General features: G+C 45.5%; 1 protein-coding gene across 2 annotated transcripts; it reads right to left on the reverse strand.

The window, feature by feature from the left end:
* Window positions 1-2869: 2869 nt before the first annotated feature.
* On the reverse strand, window positions 2870-16404 carry LOC124253910. 2 transcript variants are annotated; one of them, XM_046687763.1, is made up of 5 exons: window positions 16245-16404; window positions 14570-14661; window positions 11912-12380; window positions 9858-9950; window positions 2870-2931 (listed from the first exon to the last, which is right to left on the reverse strand). In XM_046687763.1, exons 1-3 carry the CDS (start codon window positions 16382-16384, stop codon window positions 11980-11982), a joined length of 633 nt encoding a protein of 210 aa, XP_046543719.1. In that variant the 5' UTR covers window positions 16385-16404; the 3' UTR covers window positions 2870-2931; window positions 9858-9950; window positions 11912-11979. The 2 variants fall into 2 exon arrangements, with proteins under 2 accessions (XP_046543719.1, XP_046543718.1); XM_046687762.1 differs by having other exon boundaries at window positions 9858-9954; window positions 16245-16403.
* Between the last annotated feature and the right edge of the window lie 3537 nt (window positions 16405-19941).

Consider the following 19941-nt stretch of genomic DNA (forward strand, 5'->3'; position numbering starts at 1 on the left):
ACAAACGTGTTTATATTTGTTGTTTTTGTTCCTTTGGTGTTGGTTTTGTTTTGTTTTTTGTTTTTTTGTTGTTGTTTTGTTGGGTTTTTTTGTTTGTTTTGGGTTTTGGGGGTGGGGGTTTTTGTTTTTGGGGGTGTGTGTTTGTTTTTGTCTTGGTCACTTGTCCTGTGTTCTAGACGAAATGTGTACAACGAACTACGGTTATAGTGAGTGAGTGAGTGAGTTTAGTTTTACGCCGCACTCAGCAATATCCCAGCTATATGGCGGTGGTCTGTAAATAATCGAGTCTGGACCAGACAATCCAGTGATCAACAGCATGAACATTGATCTGCGCAATTGGGAACCGATGACATGTGTCAACCAAGTCAGCGAGCCTGACCACCCGATCCCGTTAGTCGCCTCTTACGACAAGCATTGTCGCCTTTTGTGGCAAGCATGGGTTGCTGAAGACCTACTCTACCCCGGATCTTCACGGGTCAACTAATGTTATAACGAACGACACTCTATGGCCACTTTCGTTATAGTGCACTGTATGTTGCTACACACTGATCTCTAAATAGCTCCACTTATAATTATGTGACGCGTTGTACTACATGTACACCTGATTAGGTCCGGAGCACATTGACGTGTCGGAACAGGAATACGTCAGCAGTGTCAGCGATAGGAATATCATTAACTATGGGATATCTGTCATCAACATAGTCAATTGTGATTGGACAAACACACTTCCTCTTTGAGGTGTTTCATTTGATTGGTTGATTTTCAAAGCAATTATCTTGGAAGAGATTGTGTTAGCGTGTGTAACACAGTAATGGTTATAACACGTTTGAACAGTATGGCATTGATATCCCACGTCTATTGTGGGATCGGAGATCCAGGTTGATCACAATGGGTGGGAATTCTGAGATCGATTACACCACAGCAGGATTAATTTTTTTTTTCAATTTTTTTTTTTCATGACACCAAAGTCTTCCATCATAAACGGCGGTCATTACATGATGACATAAACAAACACATGAACATAATCAGATATCCAACATACCAGGATGTAACATAGTTGGACCAGTGAAATATCAGCCTGTATAGGGTGTTGTATGGTGCCATACCCAACATGTTTTATATAGGGCAACACGCAGCACCACAACAGGACTTGTTTGAGAAGCACCTGAACGCTGCCTATTCACAAAACGTGCTTTCAAATGGGATAATTGTTGGACATTTCTATAAACACGGACTCATGTAATAAGATATATTTTGCGTTTAGCACTCATTCAATTGCGGTTTGTAGTGCTTGTTTGAAATTGCAAAACTGGTTGTGTGTGTTTCAATATATACAGTGGAAACCTGATAAGTAAAATTTCAAGGGACTCGCCAAAATTGTTTACTTATCAGGTATTTTACTTATCCAAACTTATAAAAACCTGCAAATGACAACCATATGCATGTATATGTATGCATATGTAACAATGAACAACTTATCAGCGCTGGCAGTGTATTGTCAACTGCTTGACGCCAGCGAGCTGTAAACAGGATGTTTGTTTGACTGGAGACGGACACGACTGCCCCTCATGTCGGATTATGTGGTGATCGCTAATTTAGTTATCCAGTCTCTTTTGTTAAGTAATTTACTTCCATGGACCGCGAGAAGACGTTTAGTTAAGCGGTATTGTTTACTTATCCGAGTTTAGTTAACCGGACTCTAATAGTGATAATTAATGAAGAAATTTGCCGGGACCAAAGAATAGTGTTTACTTATCAGGTTAAGCGGTCTTTACTTAGGCGGTTTCCACTGTACTATAAACTGTACTGTAAACTGACAACCACCAGACCGTTCGAAAAGGTATAAAACGTTGTTTGTCACAACATTGCTATGTTAATGTAGCCTGATGGCATCCATATCATGTCCACCATGTGATGAGTGAGTGAGTTTTGTTTTACGCCGCACTCAGCAATATTCCAGCTATATGGTGGTGGTGTGTAAATAATCGAGTCTGGACCAGACAATCCAGTGTTCAACAGCATCGTTTGAGCGTCGATCCACGCATTGGGATGCGATGACAAGTCGCATGTGTCAACCAAGTCAGCAAGCCTGACCACCCGATCCCGTTAGTCGCCTCTTACGACAAGCATGGGTTGCTGAAGATCAATTCTGACCCGGATCTTCACGGGTTGTGACGATGACAAACCCAGGGTCATAATGAGGGTGAATCTAACAAACGAAGATTCACACAAACTATCATCTAATCCTGACTTGCTGAAGGGACGTGGATTTTCAGCTTTTCAGTATGCATTACTGTGCCGTTCTCACAAGTCCGCAAGGTCTTTTTTTATACTACCTGTGCAGCTGTTTACAATGCCACTGTACCGCAGTGTACAAGAATGTACGGGAGGTAACTCTTCCTATCAAGTTCCAGCTCCTGAGACACTGGAACGTCCCACCAACTACAGAGGCACAAACTGTTGCGTCAAAGGCACGTATATTCAAGAAGAGGTAACAAAAAGGTGAGATTATTTCCGTACGACTATAGTTAATCTGTCGTGGTGTATGGGAATTACAACACGCAGCCTTCCAAAAAGGTTTTCTTAACTTGTTTTCAGTAGAATATAACCCCTTGGTTTGCCGGGTTAGAATTGCTCCACAGCTCCAGCCTATGCCGGTCTTCAGAGGTTCTCAAGAGTTTCATCCGTGAAGATTCGGGTGAGAATTGGTCTTCAGCAACCCCTGCTTGTCGCAAGAGGCGACTAACAGGATCAGGTGTCAGGCTTGCTGACTTGGCTCACACATTTCATCATATCCAAATTGTGCAAATGAATGCTCATCCTGGTCACAACCTAATTATATGTACATGTATAAACCAAAAACACAACATTGTTTGATTCAGGTTTATATGGACGAAAATACATTAAACAGATGGCTTCCGAGTTCCGCAACTGAAAGACAAAGAACGCTAATCAGATTTGGCCTGATACAAGACATTTAGCAATTCATTCAAAGAGATATGACTTTGTTAGCAATATAACTGACTGACTGACTGAGTTTGGATTTACGCCGCTTTTAGCAATATTCCAGCAACATCACGGCGGGGGACACCAGAAATGGGCTTCACACATTGTACCCATGTGGGGATTCGAACCCGGGTCTTCGGCGTGACGAGCCAACGCTTTAACCACTAGGCTACCCCACCGCCCCTTGAGCAATATAAACACGCATTAAAACCCTCCAAAATACTTAGTTTACATACCAAGCACAGTGAGGGAATGTGTCGGGCTTAAGGCCGCTAAGCTGGCATTGTTTATATCAGGATTAGTCAACTTGATGTTCAGAGGAATCTCCGAAATGACCGCGGACAAACCTACGAACATAAGCAGACCAATCTGGGATTCGAACCAATGATCATAGATGTCTGGTACACAAAACGGGTGCACTCAAAATAGTAGCGGCTAAGACGACTGGCCCCTACTTGCAGCCTGTACTACCTGAAGGTATGAACCTAACAGAGGAGCCTTCTGCTAACACACCTGAACTGCTTCTAGTGGAGCCTGCTGTTGACATACCTGAACTGTCTCTAGTACAGCCTTCTGCTGACACACCTGAACTGCTTCTAGTACAGCCTTCTGCTGACATACCTGAACTGTCTCTAGAGAAGCCTTCTGATGACATACTTGAACTGTCTCTGGTAGAGCCTTCTGCTAACACACCTGAACTGTCTCTAGTGGAGCCTTCTGCTGACATACCTGAACTGTCTCTAGTGGAGCCTTCTGCTGACATACCTAAACTGTCTCTAGTGGAGCCTTCTGCTGACATACCTGAACTGCCTCCAGAGGAGCCTTCTGCTGACATACCTGAACTGTCTCTAGTAGTGGAGCCTTCTGCTGACATACCTGAACTGTCTCTAGTGGAGCCTTCTGCTGACACACCTGAACTGTCTCTAGTGGAGCCTTCTGCTGACATACCTGAACTGTCTCTAGTGGAGCCTTCTGCTGACATACCTGAACTGTCTTCTAGTGGAGCCTTCTGCTGACATACCTGAACTGTCTCTAGTGGAGCCTTCTGCTGACATACCTGAACTGTCTCTGGTAGAGCCTTCTGCTAACACACCTGAACTGTCTCTAGTGGAGCCTTCTGCTAACATACCTGAACTGTCTCTAGTAGAGCCTTCTGCTGACATACCTGAACTGTCTCTAGTGGAGCCTTCTGCTGACACACCTGAACTGTCTCTAGTAGAGCCTTCTGCTGACATACCTGAACTGTCTCTAGTACAGCCTTCTTCTAACACACCTGAACTGCTTCTAGTGGAGCCTTCTGCTGACATACCTGAACTGTCTCTAGTGGAGCCTTCTGCTGACATACCTGAACTGTCTCTAGTGGAGCCTTCTGCTGACACACCTGAACTGTCTCTAGTGGAGCCTTCTGCTGACATACCTGAACTGTCTCTAGTAGAGCCTTCTGCTGACATACCTGAACTGTCTCTAGTGGAGCCTTCTGCTGACATACCTGAACTGTCTCTAGTAGAGCCTTCTGCTAACACACCTGAACTGTCTCTAGTGGAGCCTTCTGCTAACACACCTGAACTGTCTCTAGTAGAGCCTTCTGCTGACATACCTGAACTGTCTCTAGTGGAGCCTTCTGCTGACATACCTGAACTGTCTCTAGTAGAGCCTTCTGCTGACATACCTGAACTGCCTCCAAAGGAGGCTTCTGCTGACATACCTGAACTGTCTCTAGTGGAGCCTTCTGCTGACATACCTGAACTGTCTCTAGTGGAGCCTTCTGCTGACATACCTGAACTGTCTCTAGTAGAGCCTTCTGCTAACACACCTGAACTGCTTCTAGTGGAGCCTTCTGCTGACACACCTGAACTGTCTCTAGTGGAGCCTTCTGCTGACATACCTGAACTGTCTCTAGTGGAGCCTCTCTGCTGACATACCTGAACTGTCTCTAGTGGAGCCTTCTGCTGACATACCTGAACTGTCTCTAGTGGAGCCTTCTGCTGACACACCTGAACTGTCTCTAGTGGAGAGCCTTCTGCTGACATACCTGAACTGTCTCTAGTAGAGCCTTCTGCTGACATACCTGAACTGTCTCTAGTGGAGCCTTCTGCTGACACACCTGAACTGTCTCTAGTGGAGCCTTCTGCTGACATACCTGAACTGTCTCTAGTGGAGCCTTCTGCTAACACACCTGAACTGTCTCTAGTGGAGCCTTCTGCTGACATACCTGAACTGTCTCTAGTGGAGCCTTCTGCTGACATACCTGAACTGTCTCTAGTGGAGCCTTCTGCTGACACACCTGAACTGTCTCTAGTGGAGCCTTCTGCTGACATACCTGAACTGTCTCTAGTGGAGCCTTCTGCTGACATACCTGAACTGTCTCTAGTGGAGCCTTCTGCTGACACACCTGAACTGTCTCTAGTGGAGCCTTCTGCTGACATACCTGAACTGTCTCTAGTGGAGCCTTCTTCTAACACACCTGAACTGCTTCTAGTGGAGCCTTCTGCTGACATACCTGAACTGTCTCTAGTGGAGCCTTCTGCTGACATACCTGAACTGTCTCTAGTGGAGCCTTCTGCTAACACACCTGAACTGTCTCTAGTGGAGCCTTCTGCTGACATACCTGAACTGTCTCTAGTGGAGCCTTCTGCTGACATACCTGAACTGTCTCTAGTGGAGCCTTCTGCTGACATACCTGAACTGTCTCTAGTGGAGCCTTCTGCTGACACACCTGAACTGTCTCTAGTGGAGCCTTCTGCTAACACACCTGAACTGTCTCTAGTGGAGCCTTCTGCTGACATACCTGAACTGTCTCTAGTGGAGCCTTCTGCTGACATACCTGAACTGTCTCTAGTGGAGCCTTCTGCTGACATACCTGAACTGTCTCCAGTGGAGCCTTCTGCTGACATACCTGAACTGTCTCTAGTGGAGCCTTCTGCTGACATACCTGAACTGTCTCTAGTGGAGCCTTCTGCTGACATACCTGAACTGTCTCTAGTGGAGCCTTCTTCTCTAGTGGAGCCTTCTGCTAACACACCTGAACTGTCTCTAGTGGAGCCTTCTGCTGACACACCTGAACTGTCTCTAGTGGAGCCTTCTGCTGACATACCTGAACTGTCTCTAGTGGAGCCTTCTGCTGACATACCTGAACTGTCTCTAGTGGAGCCTTCTGCTGACACACACCTGAACTGTCTCTGGTGGAGCCTTCTGCTGACATACCTGAACTGTCTCTAGTGGAGCCTTCTGCTGACATACCTGAACTGTCTCTAGTGGAGCCTTCTGCTGACATACCTGAACTGTCTCTAGTGGAGCCTTCTGCTGACATACCTGAACTGTCTCTAGTGGAGCCTTCTGCTGACATACCTGAACTGTCTCTAGTGGAGCCTTCTGCTGACATACCTGAACTGTCTCTAGTGGAGCCTTCTGCTGATATACCTGAACTGTCTCTAGTGGAGCCTTCTGCTGACATACCTGAACTGTCTCTAGTGGAGCCTTCTGCTAACACACCTGAACTGTCTCTAGTGGAGCCTTCTGCTGACACACCTGAACTGTCTCTAGTGGAGCCTTCTGCTGACATACCTGAACTGTCTCTAGTGGAGCCTTCTGCTGACACACACCTGAACTGTCTCTAGTGGAGCCTTCTGCTGACATACCTGAACTGTCTCTAGTGGAGCCTTCTGCTGACATACCTGAACTGTCTCTAGTGGAGCCTTCTGATCCTTCTGCTGATATACCTGAACTGTTTTTAGTGGAGCCTTTTCCTAACACACCTGAACTGTCTCTAGTGGAGCCTTCTACCTGAACTGTCTCTGGTGGAGCCTTCTGCTAACATACCTGAACTGTCTCTAGTGGAGCCTTCTGCTGACATACCTGAACTGTCTCTAGTGGAGCCTTCTGCTGACATACCTGAACTGTCTCTAGTGGAGCCTTCTGCTGACATACCTGAACTGTCTCTAGTGGAGCCTTCTGCTACATTGCATACCTGAACTGTCTCTAGTGGAGCCTTCTGCTGACATACCTGAACTGTCTCTAGTGGAGCCTTCTGCTGACATACCTGAACTGTCTCTAGTAGAGCCTTCTGCTGACATACCTGAACTGTCTCTAGTGGAGCCTTCTGCTGACATACCTGAACTGTCTCTGGTAGAGCCTTCTGCTAACACACCTGAACTGTCTCTGGTAGAGCCTTCTGCTAACACACCTGAACTGTCTCTAGTGGAGCCTTCTGCTAACACACCTGAACTGTCTCTAGTGGAGCCTTCTGCTGACATACCTGAACTGTCTCTAGTGGAGCCTTCTGCTGACATACCTTAACTGTCTCTAGTGGAGCCTTCTGCTAACATACCTGAACTGTCTCTAGTGGATCCTTCTGCTGATATACCTGAACTGTCTCTAGTGGAGCCTTCTGCTGACATACCTGAACTGCCTCCAGTGGAGCCTTCTGCTGATATACCTGAACTGTTTCTAGTGGAGCCTTCTGCTAACACACCTGAACTGTCTCTAGTGGAGCCTTCTGCTGATATACCTGAACTGCCTCTAGTGGAGCCTTCTGCTGACACACCTGAACTGTCTCTAATGGAGCCTTCTGCTGATATACCTGAACTGCCTCTAGTGGAGCCTTCTGCTGACACACCTGAACTGTCTCTAGTGGAGCCTTCTGCTGATATACCTGAACTGTCTCTAGTGGAGCCTTCTGCTGACACACCTGAACTGTCTCTAGTGGAGCCTTCTGCTGACACACCTGAACTGTCTCTAGTGGAGCCTTCTGCTGCTATACCTGAACTGTCTCTAGTGGAGCCTTCTGCTGACATACCTGAACTGTCTCTAGTGGAGCCTTCTGCTGATATACCTGAACTGTCTCTAGTGGAGCCTTCTGCTGATATACCTGAACTGTCTCTAGTAGAGCCTTCTGCTGACATACCTGAACTGTCTCTAGCAGAGCCTTCTGCTGACATACCTGAACTGTCTCTAGTACAGCCTTCTTCTAACACACCTGAACTGCTTCTAGTGGAGCCTTCTGCTGACACACCTGAACTGTCTCTAGTGGAGCCTTCTGCTGACATACCTGAACTGTCTCTAGTGGAGCCTTCTGCTGACATACCTGAACTGTCTCTAGTGGAGCCTTCTGCTGACATACCTGAACTGTTTCTAGTGGAGCCTTCTGCTGACATACCTGAACTGTCTCTAGTGGAGCCTTCTGCTGACATACCTGAACTGTCTCTAGTGGAGCCTTCTGCTGACATACCTGAACTGTCTCTAGTGGAGCCTTCTGCTGACATACCTGAACTGTCTCTAGTGGAGCCTTCTGCTGACATACCTGAACTGTCTCTAGTGGAGCCTTCTGCTGACATACCTGAACTATCTCTAGTAGAGCCTTCTGCTGACATACCTGAACTGTCTCTAGTGGAGCCTTCTGCTGACACACCTGAACTGTTTCTAGTGGAGCCTTCTGCTGACATACCTGAACTGTCTCTAGTGGAGCCTTCTGCTGACATACCTGAACTGTCTCTAGTGGAGCCTTCTGCTGACATACCTGAACTGTCTCTAGTGGAGCCTTCTGCTGACATACCTGAACTGTTTCTAGTGGAGCCTTCTGCTGACATACCTGAACTGTCTCTAGTGGAGCCTTCTGCTGACATACCTGAACTGTCTCTAGTGGAGCCTTCTGCTGACATACCTGAACTGTCTCTAGTGGATCCTTCTGCTGACATACCTGAACTGTCTCTAGTGGAGCCTTCTGCTGACATACCTGAACTGTCTCTAGTGGAGCCTTCTGCTGACATACCTGAACTGTCTCTAGTTGAGCCTTCTGCTGACATACTTGAACTGTCTCTGGTAGAGCCTTCTGCTAACACACCTGAACTGTCTCTGGTGGAGCCTTCTGCTAACACACCTGAACTGTCTCTAGTAGAGCCTTCTGCTGACACACCTGAACTGTCTCTAGTGGAGCCTTCTGCTGACATACCTGAACTGTCTCTAGTGGAGCCTTCTGCTAACATACCTGAACTGTCTCTAGTGGATCCTTCTGCTGATATACCTGAACTGTCTCTAGTGGAGCCTTCTGCTGACATACCTGAACTGTCTCTAGTGGAGCCTTCTGCTGATATACCTGAACTGTTTCTAGTGGAACCTTCTGCTGACACACCTGAACTGTCTCTAGTGGAGCCTTCTGCTGACACACCTGAACTGTCTCTAGTGGAGCCTTCTGCTGACACACCTGAACTGTCTCTAGTGGAGCCTTCTGCTGCTATACCTGAACTGTCTCTAGTAGAGCCTTCTGCTGACATACCTGAACTGTCTCTAGTGGAGCCTTCTGCTGATATACCTGAACTGTCTCTAGTGGAGCCTTCTGCTGATATACCTGACTGACTGACTGACTGAGTTTAGTTTTACGCCGCTTTTAGCAATATTCCAGCAATATCACGGCGGGGGACACCAGAAATGGGCTTAACACATTGTGCCCATGTGGGGAATCGAACCCGGGTCTTCGGCGTGACGAGCCAACGCTTTATCCACTAGGCTACCCCACCGCCCCGCTGATATACCTGAACTGCCTCTAGTGGAGCCTTCTGCTGACATACCTGAACTGCCTCTAGTGGATCCTTCTGCTGACATACCTGAACTGTCTCTAGTGGAGCCTTCTGCTGACATACCTGAACTGTCTCTAGTGGAGCCTTCTGCTGACATACCTGAACTGTCTCTAGTGGAGCCTTCTGCTGACATACCTGAACTGTCTCTAGTGGAGCCTTCTGCTGACATACCTGAACTGTCTCTAGTGGAGCCTTCTGCTGATATACCTGAACTGTCTCTAGTGGAGCCTTCTGCTGATATACCTGAACTGTCTCTAGTGGAGCCTTCTGCTGACATACCTGAACTGCCTCTAGTGGAGCCTGTGGCTGAGATACCTGCACATGAACCCCAGCTGCCGATACCGGTAAGGGGGACGCCTCCTCTTCCCGGCACTGCCTTCAACAAACATTCGTGATAATTACATTTAGTTGGTTTCATATTCATAATATTTCTAGATAATGAACAGTGCCATTTTTATCTTGAAAGCATCAGAAACCCAATTAATGATTCAAGTTATTTTCTCAAAACGACATCCTGTGACTTTCTGCTTTCAGCCGACACTGACGCCAGACAATACGATAAATTTGTGGCCTTCATGGCCTTTTCCACAGATAACCAAGTTACCAATATTTCTGAAATAATTATTAAATATATTAGTTGAAGATACTAGGGTAATTGCGAGCATTTTGTGTCAGAAATATCCATTTGTCCTTTGTAACAGAAATGATAGGCACATGTGAGGGGGAAGGGTGGTATCGGGGTCTGATTGGTGTCATTGCCTCGCCCGGACAGGATAGTTGATACACAGGCTGTCGTGATCAGTCTGGAATAGAGCTGACTCCGGAGTTACCTCCCTTCAATAGCCAGTGCGTTATTATCAAAACTAACCTGATATTTGACTCTGTAAAGATAAAGACACATAGAAGCACTGATCCATCAAAAGAACATGTATAGAATCACGGAAGTGTGACACCAGCAGATAGGTGCAAGCAATAACATTACTCCTGCACCCTTAGAGCAAAGGCATACAAGTGTTTTGTTTGTACTGTTTGTAGACCTTTACGAAATAGTCCATTGAAGAAATCATGACGTGGAGTGAGCGAGCGAGTTTAGTTTTACACCGCACTCAGCAATATTCCAGCTATATGGCGGCGGTCTGTAAATAATCGAGTCTGGACCAGACAATCCAGTGATCAACAGCATGAGCATCGATCTGCGCAATTGGGAACCGATGACGTGTCAACCAAGTCAGTGAGTCTGACCACCGGATCCCGTCAGTCGCCTCTTACAAGCATAGTCGCCTTTTGTGGCAAGCATGGGTTGCTGAAGACTTATTCTACCCCGGATCTTCACGGGTCGACAAGCATGGGTTGCTGAAGACCTATTCTACCTCGGATCTTCACGGGCCCATCTGACGTGGAAGTGAAGAAGGGACAAGTTATTGTTAGACTGGATTGACTGACTGAGGTTGGTTTTACGCCGCTTTTAGCAATATTCCAGCAACACCACGGCGGGGGACACCAGAAATGGGCTTCACACATTGCACCCATGTGGGGATTCGAACCCGGGTCTTCGGCGTGACGAGCCAACGCTTTAACCATTAGGCTACTCCACCGCCCCTGTAAGACTGGATGTAAGACTGGTGTTGAAACCGGTGGATGTACCGGGTTACTGGCCGGGGATTAACAATATGATAGGAAGTCCTGGAACAGAAGAGCTGTGTAAGGGCTGTATAGGGACTACAATTGTATCTTACACAGAGGCAGGAGAAAAGGTACCAGATATATATTGGCGCTAAGATCGCTTTGTGAAAGTGGATACTAGATTACAAGAAAAGATCAGCGCTAGTTTTACAAGAAAGGGAAAATTGCAAAGGGTGTTAAAAAGACATCTGTTTTAGGGAGACAAGACAGGCGCTGGAGAAGGATCAGAACGGATTATAGGGACATAGCAAGAGCCTATCCAAAGAAGGACCACGGTTCTCGGTCTAGGGTTTGGGCAGATCAACCCGCTGTGGGTGCGACGAGATACCAAGAGGCAGTAGAATGATGTGATTAAATTAATCAGTGAGTTAAGGTTCTGTGCCGCTTTTAGCAATATTCCAGCAATATCACCGTGGGGACACCAGAAATGGGCTTCTGACATTGTACCAATGTGGTGAATCGAACCCGGCTCTTCTGTGTGAGGAATGAACACTTTAACATTTAGACCACCCAAGCGCCCCATGACTAAAAAAGACATACCATTAAACAATAACAGTTTCAACCAATCTAATTTTACAAATGGTTACACGTTTTTCGGGGACACATTCCTTAATCGTATGTCCTGGTGTTTGTGATAATAATGTACTCACGTTCCTGTCTGTGTCTATCAGACTGCTCCAGGTGACGTTGGAGTGCTCGGATGACGGCAGCTGAAAGTTCAGGGGGAGGGCTGGATATCGTCATCGTCAAGGTTTTCCTTGCCATCTTCATCAGAGTCCCCTGATTTCTCTTCATTATAGAAGAAACCAATATAGCCATCAGTACCGAAGTCTGTGTCCTCATAGCTAAGTTTTTCAGGGCCGTTGTCACAATCACTTTGCTGTTTGGAGCCATTATTCCCAGAACTATCCTTGGAACCGTCTTTTCGAGAGCCAGGTTTTCCACCGGGGATGTTGCTGTCTGCTATGTGTAACGCAGCTTGTATGTTTTTGTCGAGTCCGGCCCAGTTCTTCACACGGGATTTCGAGTACAAGATACGTCTGTAGGTGGTACATAGTCGCAAAACTGACAAGAAGAAGACAATCTCATTCTTGCAGTATTCCGGAGAATCAGTTTTGTCTGGAAAATAGGGAAGCTCATTAACTTCATATATCTCAGATAAATAGAAACATCCAGTTGGTGTCTCTTAGAACTTATGTTTGTTATTATCATTAAAAACCATTTGGTAATATTGTGATATTTAACAGAATGACCTCGCTTCTTATCTCTGACCATTAGCTTGCGTTTGTGTCATTGTTTATCCACGACGAGAAGGCAAGCGTACATTGGACTGCCCCGTTGAGTTCTCCAACTCGTCCCTATCAGGGCACCTGTGGGATTATCGCGGGAGAAGGAGACTCGCATCTGGTTGTTCCTGTCAGTTATCATATCAAAGATTAGGCCATGCATGCATGCACTATTTCACACCACACTTCTCTAAAAATAAATAATGCATTTCTGTCAATAATAACTATCAGCCATCGGGGAAGTTACCATATAATTTATTCCAAAAACAACTGCGTGTTTAGATTACAATATTCAATGAAAAAGTTCGAATGAATTTATGCAACGTTGCATTAAATCGACTGTCGCGCCCTCTCCCGAACATTATGCCCTCGAGTAACTCTCCACCCTTAAAAATAAATAGTAAGGAATATGTCCATAAATTATTCGAAGTATTGGGAATAATATCAAAATTAAATGTTGACAAAATGAAGGTTTTATTTTGACAGATCCATTCTGAAAAGTAATGGAGCGAACAGACAATGGAATGACGTCAAAATGTAATTTAATTCAAGCGAACCCCATAATGTCCATTGGAGCGCTCTTTACGATCTTTTGGAGACAGATCTCAGTCCCAGACATTTCTTCAAACACCGACAACATCGCGTGTGTCAGTTTTCCATGTGCGGAGTAATTGTTTACATTCCATATATGGCAAGTGTTCTCTGAAAGTTGCCAATAAGGAATAAGCCAAAATATTGTCGGAAATGTGTGAAATTATGCCTTTAAATACTGACCAGAACCATAGCACCCACCAGTGTACACCAGCTTGGGGGGAGAGATATTGGGCCTGTAAGTCTCGCGAGGCCCTACTTCCGGTACTAAGTTGGTTCCCGGCTCCCTTTGCGCCATTCGTAACTATTCGTGTCATTCCGGCAAGCCGGATGGCGTCTCCATGGTCTCGTACCAAACTCGTTACCGTGTTTAAGACTGGGCCCTGTCTAAGCACAAACGGGCATGGAGATGAAGATAGTCTAGAACCATACCAAAGAAAGATAACTCTGAATTTCCAAACATGGCTCCTAGAATACCCCTATATCCGTGGGCAAAACAGCAATACATTCATTTCCTTTGTAAATATGTTTCAGTGTTTAAAGTTTCTGATCCTTTAGCTCAAAGTTTATGTTTAAATTGTGCTTTGCATAGTTTTAGTGAAGTCTCAAACTTCAACGGTGCCACCATTTTCATGCTTCGAAATGCGTTTTACTACGCGCGATTTGATTGGTTTGCAACAATTCTTGGCAAAAATGGCGTAAGATCAGGGTACGAGTCTTTTTGTAGGTCACGGAAAGAGGCGAGTAGTTACGAATGCCTTTGCGCAAGCCAACTTGCCATATGTGAGACGGTACGATTTTCAACAAGTGTATATTCAAGAACCAGTTCTGGTTCCAAATATGACTTTACTAGACCGGACCAAGTTACAATCATGCTTGGCTGTCACGGCTGTTGACAGTCGTAATAGTTGGCTAATTTGGGGATGGTTAGATCGGAAATTTGTTATTCCTGCAAGGATTATCGGTTCCTTACTGACAGCTGACAACCATGAGACCATTCGAAAAGGTATGAAACGTTATTTGTCACCGGAAGTACAAAGGTCTCGCGAAGTGCCGTGGCCTTACTTATTTACTTACTAGATGGCAATACCCAGGCCACCCATAGGGAAGTTAGTCAACAGTGTTCTAGCAAGGTGCCGTGCATGTATCGTCCAGCATGGACTCATCAGTTTCCGATTTTCTGAATGATTTATCGTCATTGTACGTCACCATCGTTTCAACAGTATATGAACCAGCAATAGATTTACGCCACATTTAGCAATATTCCAGCAATATCACGGCGGGGGCACCAGAAATGGGCTTCACACATTGCACCCATGTGGGGATTCGAATATCAGAAATCGGGTCTTCGGCGTGACGAGTGAACGCTTTAACCGCTAGGCTACCCCAACGCCCCGTATATGAACCAGATGAGGCAGCGAGGGCACTTACCAGGCAAGTTGTTTTTGTCGCCTTTCTCCTTCGACCGGATTTCGGTGAGACTGAGGCAGACGAACAAAATGACCGTGACCAACTTCATCTTCCTGCAAAGGCAATGACCATCTTGTGACTGAGAGGGTACTAAAGCCGAAAGAAGCAAAACTAGAGTTCCATGAACATCAGAGCAGTTTAAACAAATAAAGCAATGGTTGATGTCATGAGCCCCGATAAGCCCATAGGACAAAACACACGACCAGCCAGGTCAATATTAACAAACCAACCTCATTTGCAAATTGGAGACCAATGCTAAACCAGCTTTGTGAACACATGCAGACTGAAATAGAGCTCATGTTGGTGTCAACACGAACTATCCAATCTGAAAGCTACATGTAATCATAAACCGCTTGGCAGACTATGGATGAGTGTACACTGGTATCATGCTTGACCCAAGTGATTGTTTAACAAATGAGTACTATGGATTTTTAGCAATATTCCAGCAATATCAAGGCGGGGGACACCAGAAATGAGCTTTACACATTGTACCCATGTGGTCATCGAAACTGGGTCTTTGGTGCGACGAGTGAACGCTTTAACCATCAAACTACTCCAAGTACCGTTTAGTAAGTACCGGGTGGTACAATACCCACTCTAATATACTAAATGTGGGACAACAGCTACATGAAAGCTACATGATAATAGTGTATTTCTATGGCGCTATGTCCACACATAAGCATTCTCAATGCGCACAATCTTAGTATTATTATCCCGGATAGCCCAAGCTTGCCTTTGAGGCGCTTGAAGGTGAATAGTCACTTGACCACCGGGTACCCATGTTCGGCAAGGTGAACCTACATAAACATTCCTTGTTTGTACATAAGAGGCGACTAACGGGATCGGGATGTCAAACTCCCCGGCTTAGTTGAGGCATGTCATTGCATCCAAGTTTCGCAGAGAAATGTCCAAAATATCAACTGTCTAGTCCAAACTCGATACTTACACGCTGCTAGTGCTGGAATATTTCTGAATGGCGTTTACCGATACCACAGAAGAAAAACAACGGTTAATTGAGGTGAGGTGAAATTGGGTTTAACGTCGTGCTTGAGAATATTTCGCTCATATGGCGATGTGCATGCGTGTGTATGTGTATGTGCGGCTGCTTGTACTAGCCCAGACTGAAGCTGGTTTTATAGTGCTAGCCCACTGAGATACCATGCCGCAGTGAAGCATGAATACCCCACTCAGACACATTATACTGACTCCGAGCCGACCTGTCCTTGTTGTACCCATTAATGCCGAACGCCAGGCAGGGACCAACAAGTACCATATTTTAACGTATTTTTGGTATGACGCGGTCGGGGATCGAACCCGCGACCTTCCGCTCACCGGGCGGACGCTCCACGGAGGCGGTCTCAACGGTTAAGTTGTGGTTGGTGTCATCAATATTGATTACGTGACATCGCTCAACGCACATGCACTTTTACTATTAATAAGAACTAAAAGGCCACGTCAACATCCGGTGAGTGAGTGAGGGATCTGGAGTTACAGCTCAGGTAAACATTCAACCGTACCGCGTATAAAGACGGCACTGACGACGAAGCTTAGGGGTTCATAGACAATCAAACATTCAAAAATTGTAAGTTTGAGCGAATGTGATAAGTGTGAACATATTGAAACTACAGCAAATTACCTGCACTGCTTACTGTATTTCCCCACTTCGTCCAAGTCTGGGACTACTGCGTCGTGGTTGTACATCCAGAGCACGTGCAGCACGTGCCGGAACACAAATCCCATGCATCCCGTGTCAAGCCAACCGCTACATGCGGCCATGACAGTCAGGAAATAACTTGTGTGTCTTTTTTCCCATGATAAGGGTGACAGTCGCTTTTAGCAAGATTCCAGCAATATCACGGCGAGGGACACCAGAAATGGGCTTCACATATTGTACCCATGTGGAACTTGAAATCGGGTCTTCGGCGTGACGAGCGAACGCTTTCACCGCAAGACTACTCCACCGCCCCTCTTTCATGTGTTTCGAGTATCCACCGTGATCGGTCGGTCGGTTTAAAATAATAAAATAAGAACTTTTAAAAGTAGACAAAAATATCTGTTACTATGGTTTTGTTGTTTGATTTGCTTATTCTGCTTGTCTTTGAGTGGGTATAGGAAATTTGCATTTTGAAAAAAAAGAAAAACCTTTAATTAACGCTTTATTCTATTTTCTTTGTTATTCGGGAAATAAAACAAAACTATATACTACAAAATCATTCGTTGTCAAATTTGCAGATTTTGAATCCATAACACAGATTGCACTGCAAGAAAAGCAGCAGAGAACATCAAATAAACATTGCAGATAAATAGATAGAATCAGATGTTACTGTCACAAAGTTAGACGCCTCGGTCATTAAAATGTTTCTTTACTCTTTAATTATGATAGTGTATAGATAAATGAAATGTATAGAAAGAAGAATATTAATACCTAGCGCTCAGCCTTCTTGGAAATTTTCACTTGTCGTCTACCTTCCGGATCACCCAACGTCATCGGTTCGTCGGCTGCGGTCACGATATGGCTGAAATACTGCCGATCTAAACTCACTCACTCACTCGTCGTTTGCTACAGTTGGTGAGCGACAGTGGCTACTTGCTTTCATGCCAGCACTGACAGTGAGTGAGTTTAGTTTTACGCCGCAGTCAGCAATAATCCAGCTATATGGCGGTGGTCTGTAAATATGGCCTCGACCAGATAATCCAGTGATCAACAGCATGAGCATTGATCTACGCAGTTGGGATACAATGTGTCAACCAAGCCAGCGAGCCTGACCAGCCAATCCCGTTAGTCGCCTCTTACGACAAGCATGGGTTGCTGAAGACCAAATCTAACCCGGATGTTCATGGGTCAGCACTGGCACAGGAACGAAGCAATTGAATCAGCAGCTGGTAGGTTCTGAGTTCGAATTCTTGTTTTTTTCTGGGCAGCGGCCAATTTACAGTCGGTCGGGCGATGAGAAACCCAGAATACAAAATGTTGCCCTGACAAAAAGTACCTTCGTCCAGTAAACGATTATTAACAATCTGATTGTTTTAGCAAATAGAGGCGTCTGTTAATGATGCGATGTATGACGCTACATCGTCGATCATGAATATGCAAATGAGTCACCTGTCAGGAACTACTTTCCATGTATTAATGCGAGGCCTTTTATTTCTTGCTGCTACTGACTGGCGTACCCAATGTGAGGTGTGGTGAAATTGGGTTTAACGTCGTGCTTGAGAATATTTCGCTCATATGACGACGTGCATGCGTGTGTATGTGTATGTGCGGCTGCTTGTACTAGCCCAGACTTAAGCTGGTTTTATAGTGCTAGCCCACTGAGATACCATGCTGCAGTGAAGCATGAATACCCTTCCCAGACACATTATACTGACTCCGAGACGACCAGTCCTTGTTGTACCCATTTATGCCGAGCGCCAGGCAGGGACCAACAAGTACCATATTTTAACGTCTTTTGGTATGACGCGGTCGGGGATCGAACCCGCGACCTTCCGCTCTCCGGGCGGACGCTCTAACCACTACACCACGGAGGCGGTCGTACCCAATGTGTACAGATAGGGGTTTTCTAATCTGTCATGAAACAAAAAAACAAACATGTCAGGACATCACTTGGGGCTGTGATAAATGAGGCGGTTCACTCAAAGGTTTCATTCACACGCGATTCTTAATGCTACGCCATTGAGCTGGGATTGTTTTCACGTCTTACGTTTCCATGTGTACGTATGGTCTACGTAACTGCGTGATGCGTAGTGCATATTACGTTTGCGTAGTGTCCAATCCCATGTGTACGTGTATAAAGGCTATGTGATGCGTTAAATCAAGTCATCCTTTTCCTGGATATCGTACCGATCAAAACTGCTGTCTACAAAGCCACCTTGTTTTTCAAAGAACGGAATTTTGCAACTTAACATAATGTGAAGAGATATGTATACCATATTTCAAAATACCAATCCTTTCTTGGTCATCGATTTCCTGAAGTTTCCTTGAAACTGCGTTCCAAATATTGCTTACCTTCGTAACATCATTGTGGTCCTTCCTGGGTACATCGTAGATGACCAAGCAAGTTCGATTAATTGTTCAAGACGTATCTCAGGTACCGAATTCCTTGGCATTTTGCAACTTGTGCGTGCAATGAAAACCATGCGACATTGAGAAAAACCCTTGGGAATCCCTACTTCCGGACTCCGTATAGCTGTGTGATGCGTATTCGGACACTTTTGAGCGTTAGCAAAATTAATAGCACACAGCAAGCGTGCATGGAAACGGCTATTGCTCTTTCCAGATAAAGTGTTGTTTACGCATCACACACTACGCGTACAAGGAAACCCGGCTTCAGCGTAGCGATATTTCAGCTACAAGACCATACAATCCTGAGACTAACGTCTTGAGATAACGTAAATGGACATGCACGACGACCTTCCTTATATCACAAGTGTCCTTTTTGTAACAAAATTTAAAATGGAGAAAACAATGGACTTGACCATACATGTTCTGGTTTGTGTGTTTCTTTGTTGCACTTGTCTAGTCGTTCGTTTAACGCACCCCTCAACCCTCAGCAATATTCCAGCCGTATTTAGGCGTCCATAAATAATCGAGTCTGAACGAGGCCATCGTTCTCAGGATTTGTTTTTTTGGTTTCAGCTACATTGCTGCAGTCTGTAAATAATTGAGTCTGGGCCAGACAATTCAGTGATCAAAAGCATGAGCAACTATCTACGCAATTGGGATACAATGACGTGTCACAAACTCAGCAAGCCTGACTACCCGATACCGTTAGTCGCCTCTTACGACAAGCATGGGTTACTGCAGATCAACAGACGTTATCAGCTACCCGTCGATATGCAGGTGGGCAACGGCGTTCCATCACACAGCAGGAAAACAGGATCTTCCGACTGCAATAAGACTGACGCAACACTGCGGAATGTCAGTGGCTTTATCGATTTTATTCAGTGCGCGATGAGGCCAGTCACTGGTCAAGGGGGATGTGTTCGAAACCCACATCACAGACAGGTAGGTTTGTGTGCGTAAGAAGATCACGTCGACAGACATACCATGACTTGACACCATTATGTTTTAATGATGACTTGAGATACTCTCTGGACTTGTCTGTCATGCCATGACAGTTTATTCGGATGATCAAATTACACTTAAGGCCTGTTTATACGGCAACATTTGCACATGTGTATATTTTCGCCGTATAAACAAGCCTTTACACTGTAAGGTGAATCCGGGAATCAACACCATGTGCATCGATCTACGCAATTAGGATACGATGACATGTGTCAACCAAGTCAGCGAGTCTGACTACCCGATCCCGTTAGTCGCCTCTTACGACAAG

This window comes from Haliotis rubra, unplaced genomic scaffold (assembly GCF_003918875.1).
Source record: "Haliotis rubra isolate DU_JTF1 unplaced genomic scaffold, ASM391887v1 Scf558, whole genome shotgun sequence".
NCBI classification, from domain to species: Eukaryota; Metazoa; Mollusca; class Gastropoda; order Lepetellida; family Haliotidae; genus Haliotis; species Haliotis rubra.

Coding starts and splice junctions, on each gene's coding strand:
- LOC124253910 (XM_046687763.1), bottom strand. CDS start 16,384: ATGGCCGCATGTAGCGGTTGGCTTGACACGGGATGCATGGGATTTGTG. Junction 14,662..16,244: donor AAATACAGTAAGCAGTGCAG/GTAATTTGCTGT, acceptor TTGCCTTTGCAG/GAAGATGAAGTTGGTCACGG. Junction 12,381..14,569: donor CGACAAAAACAACTTGCCTG/GTAAGTGCCCTC, acceptor CCTATTTTCCAG/ACAAAACTGATTCTCCGGAA.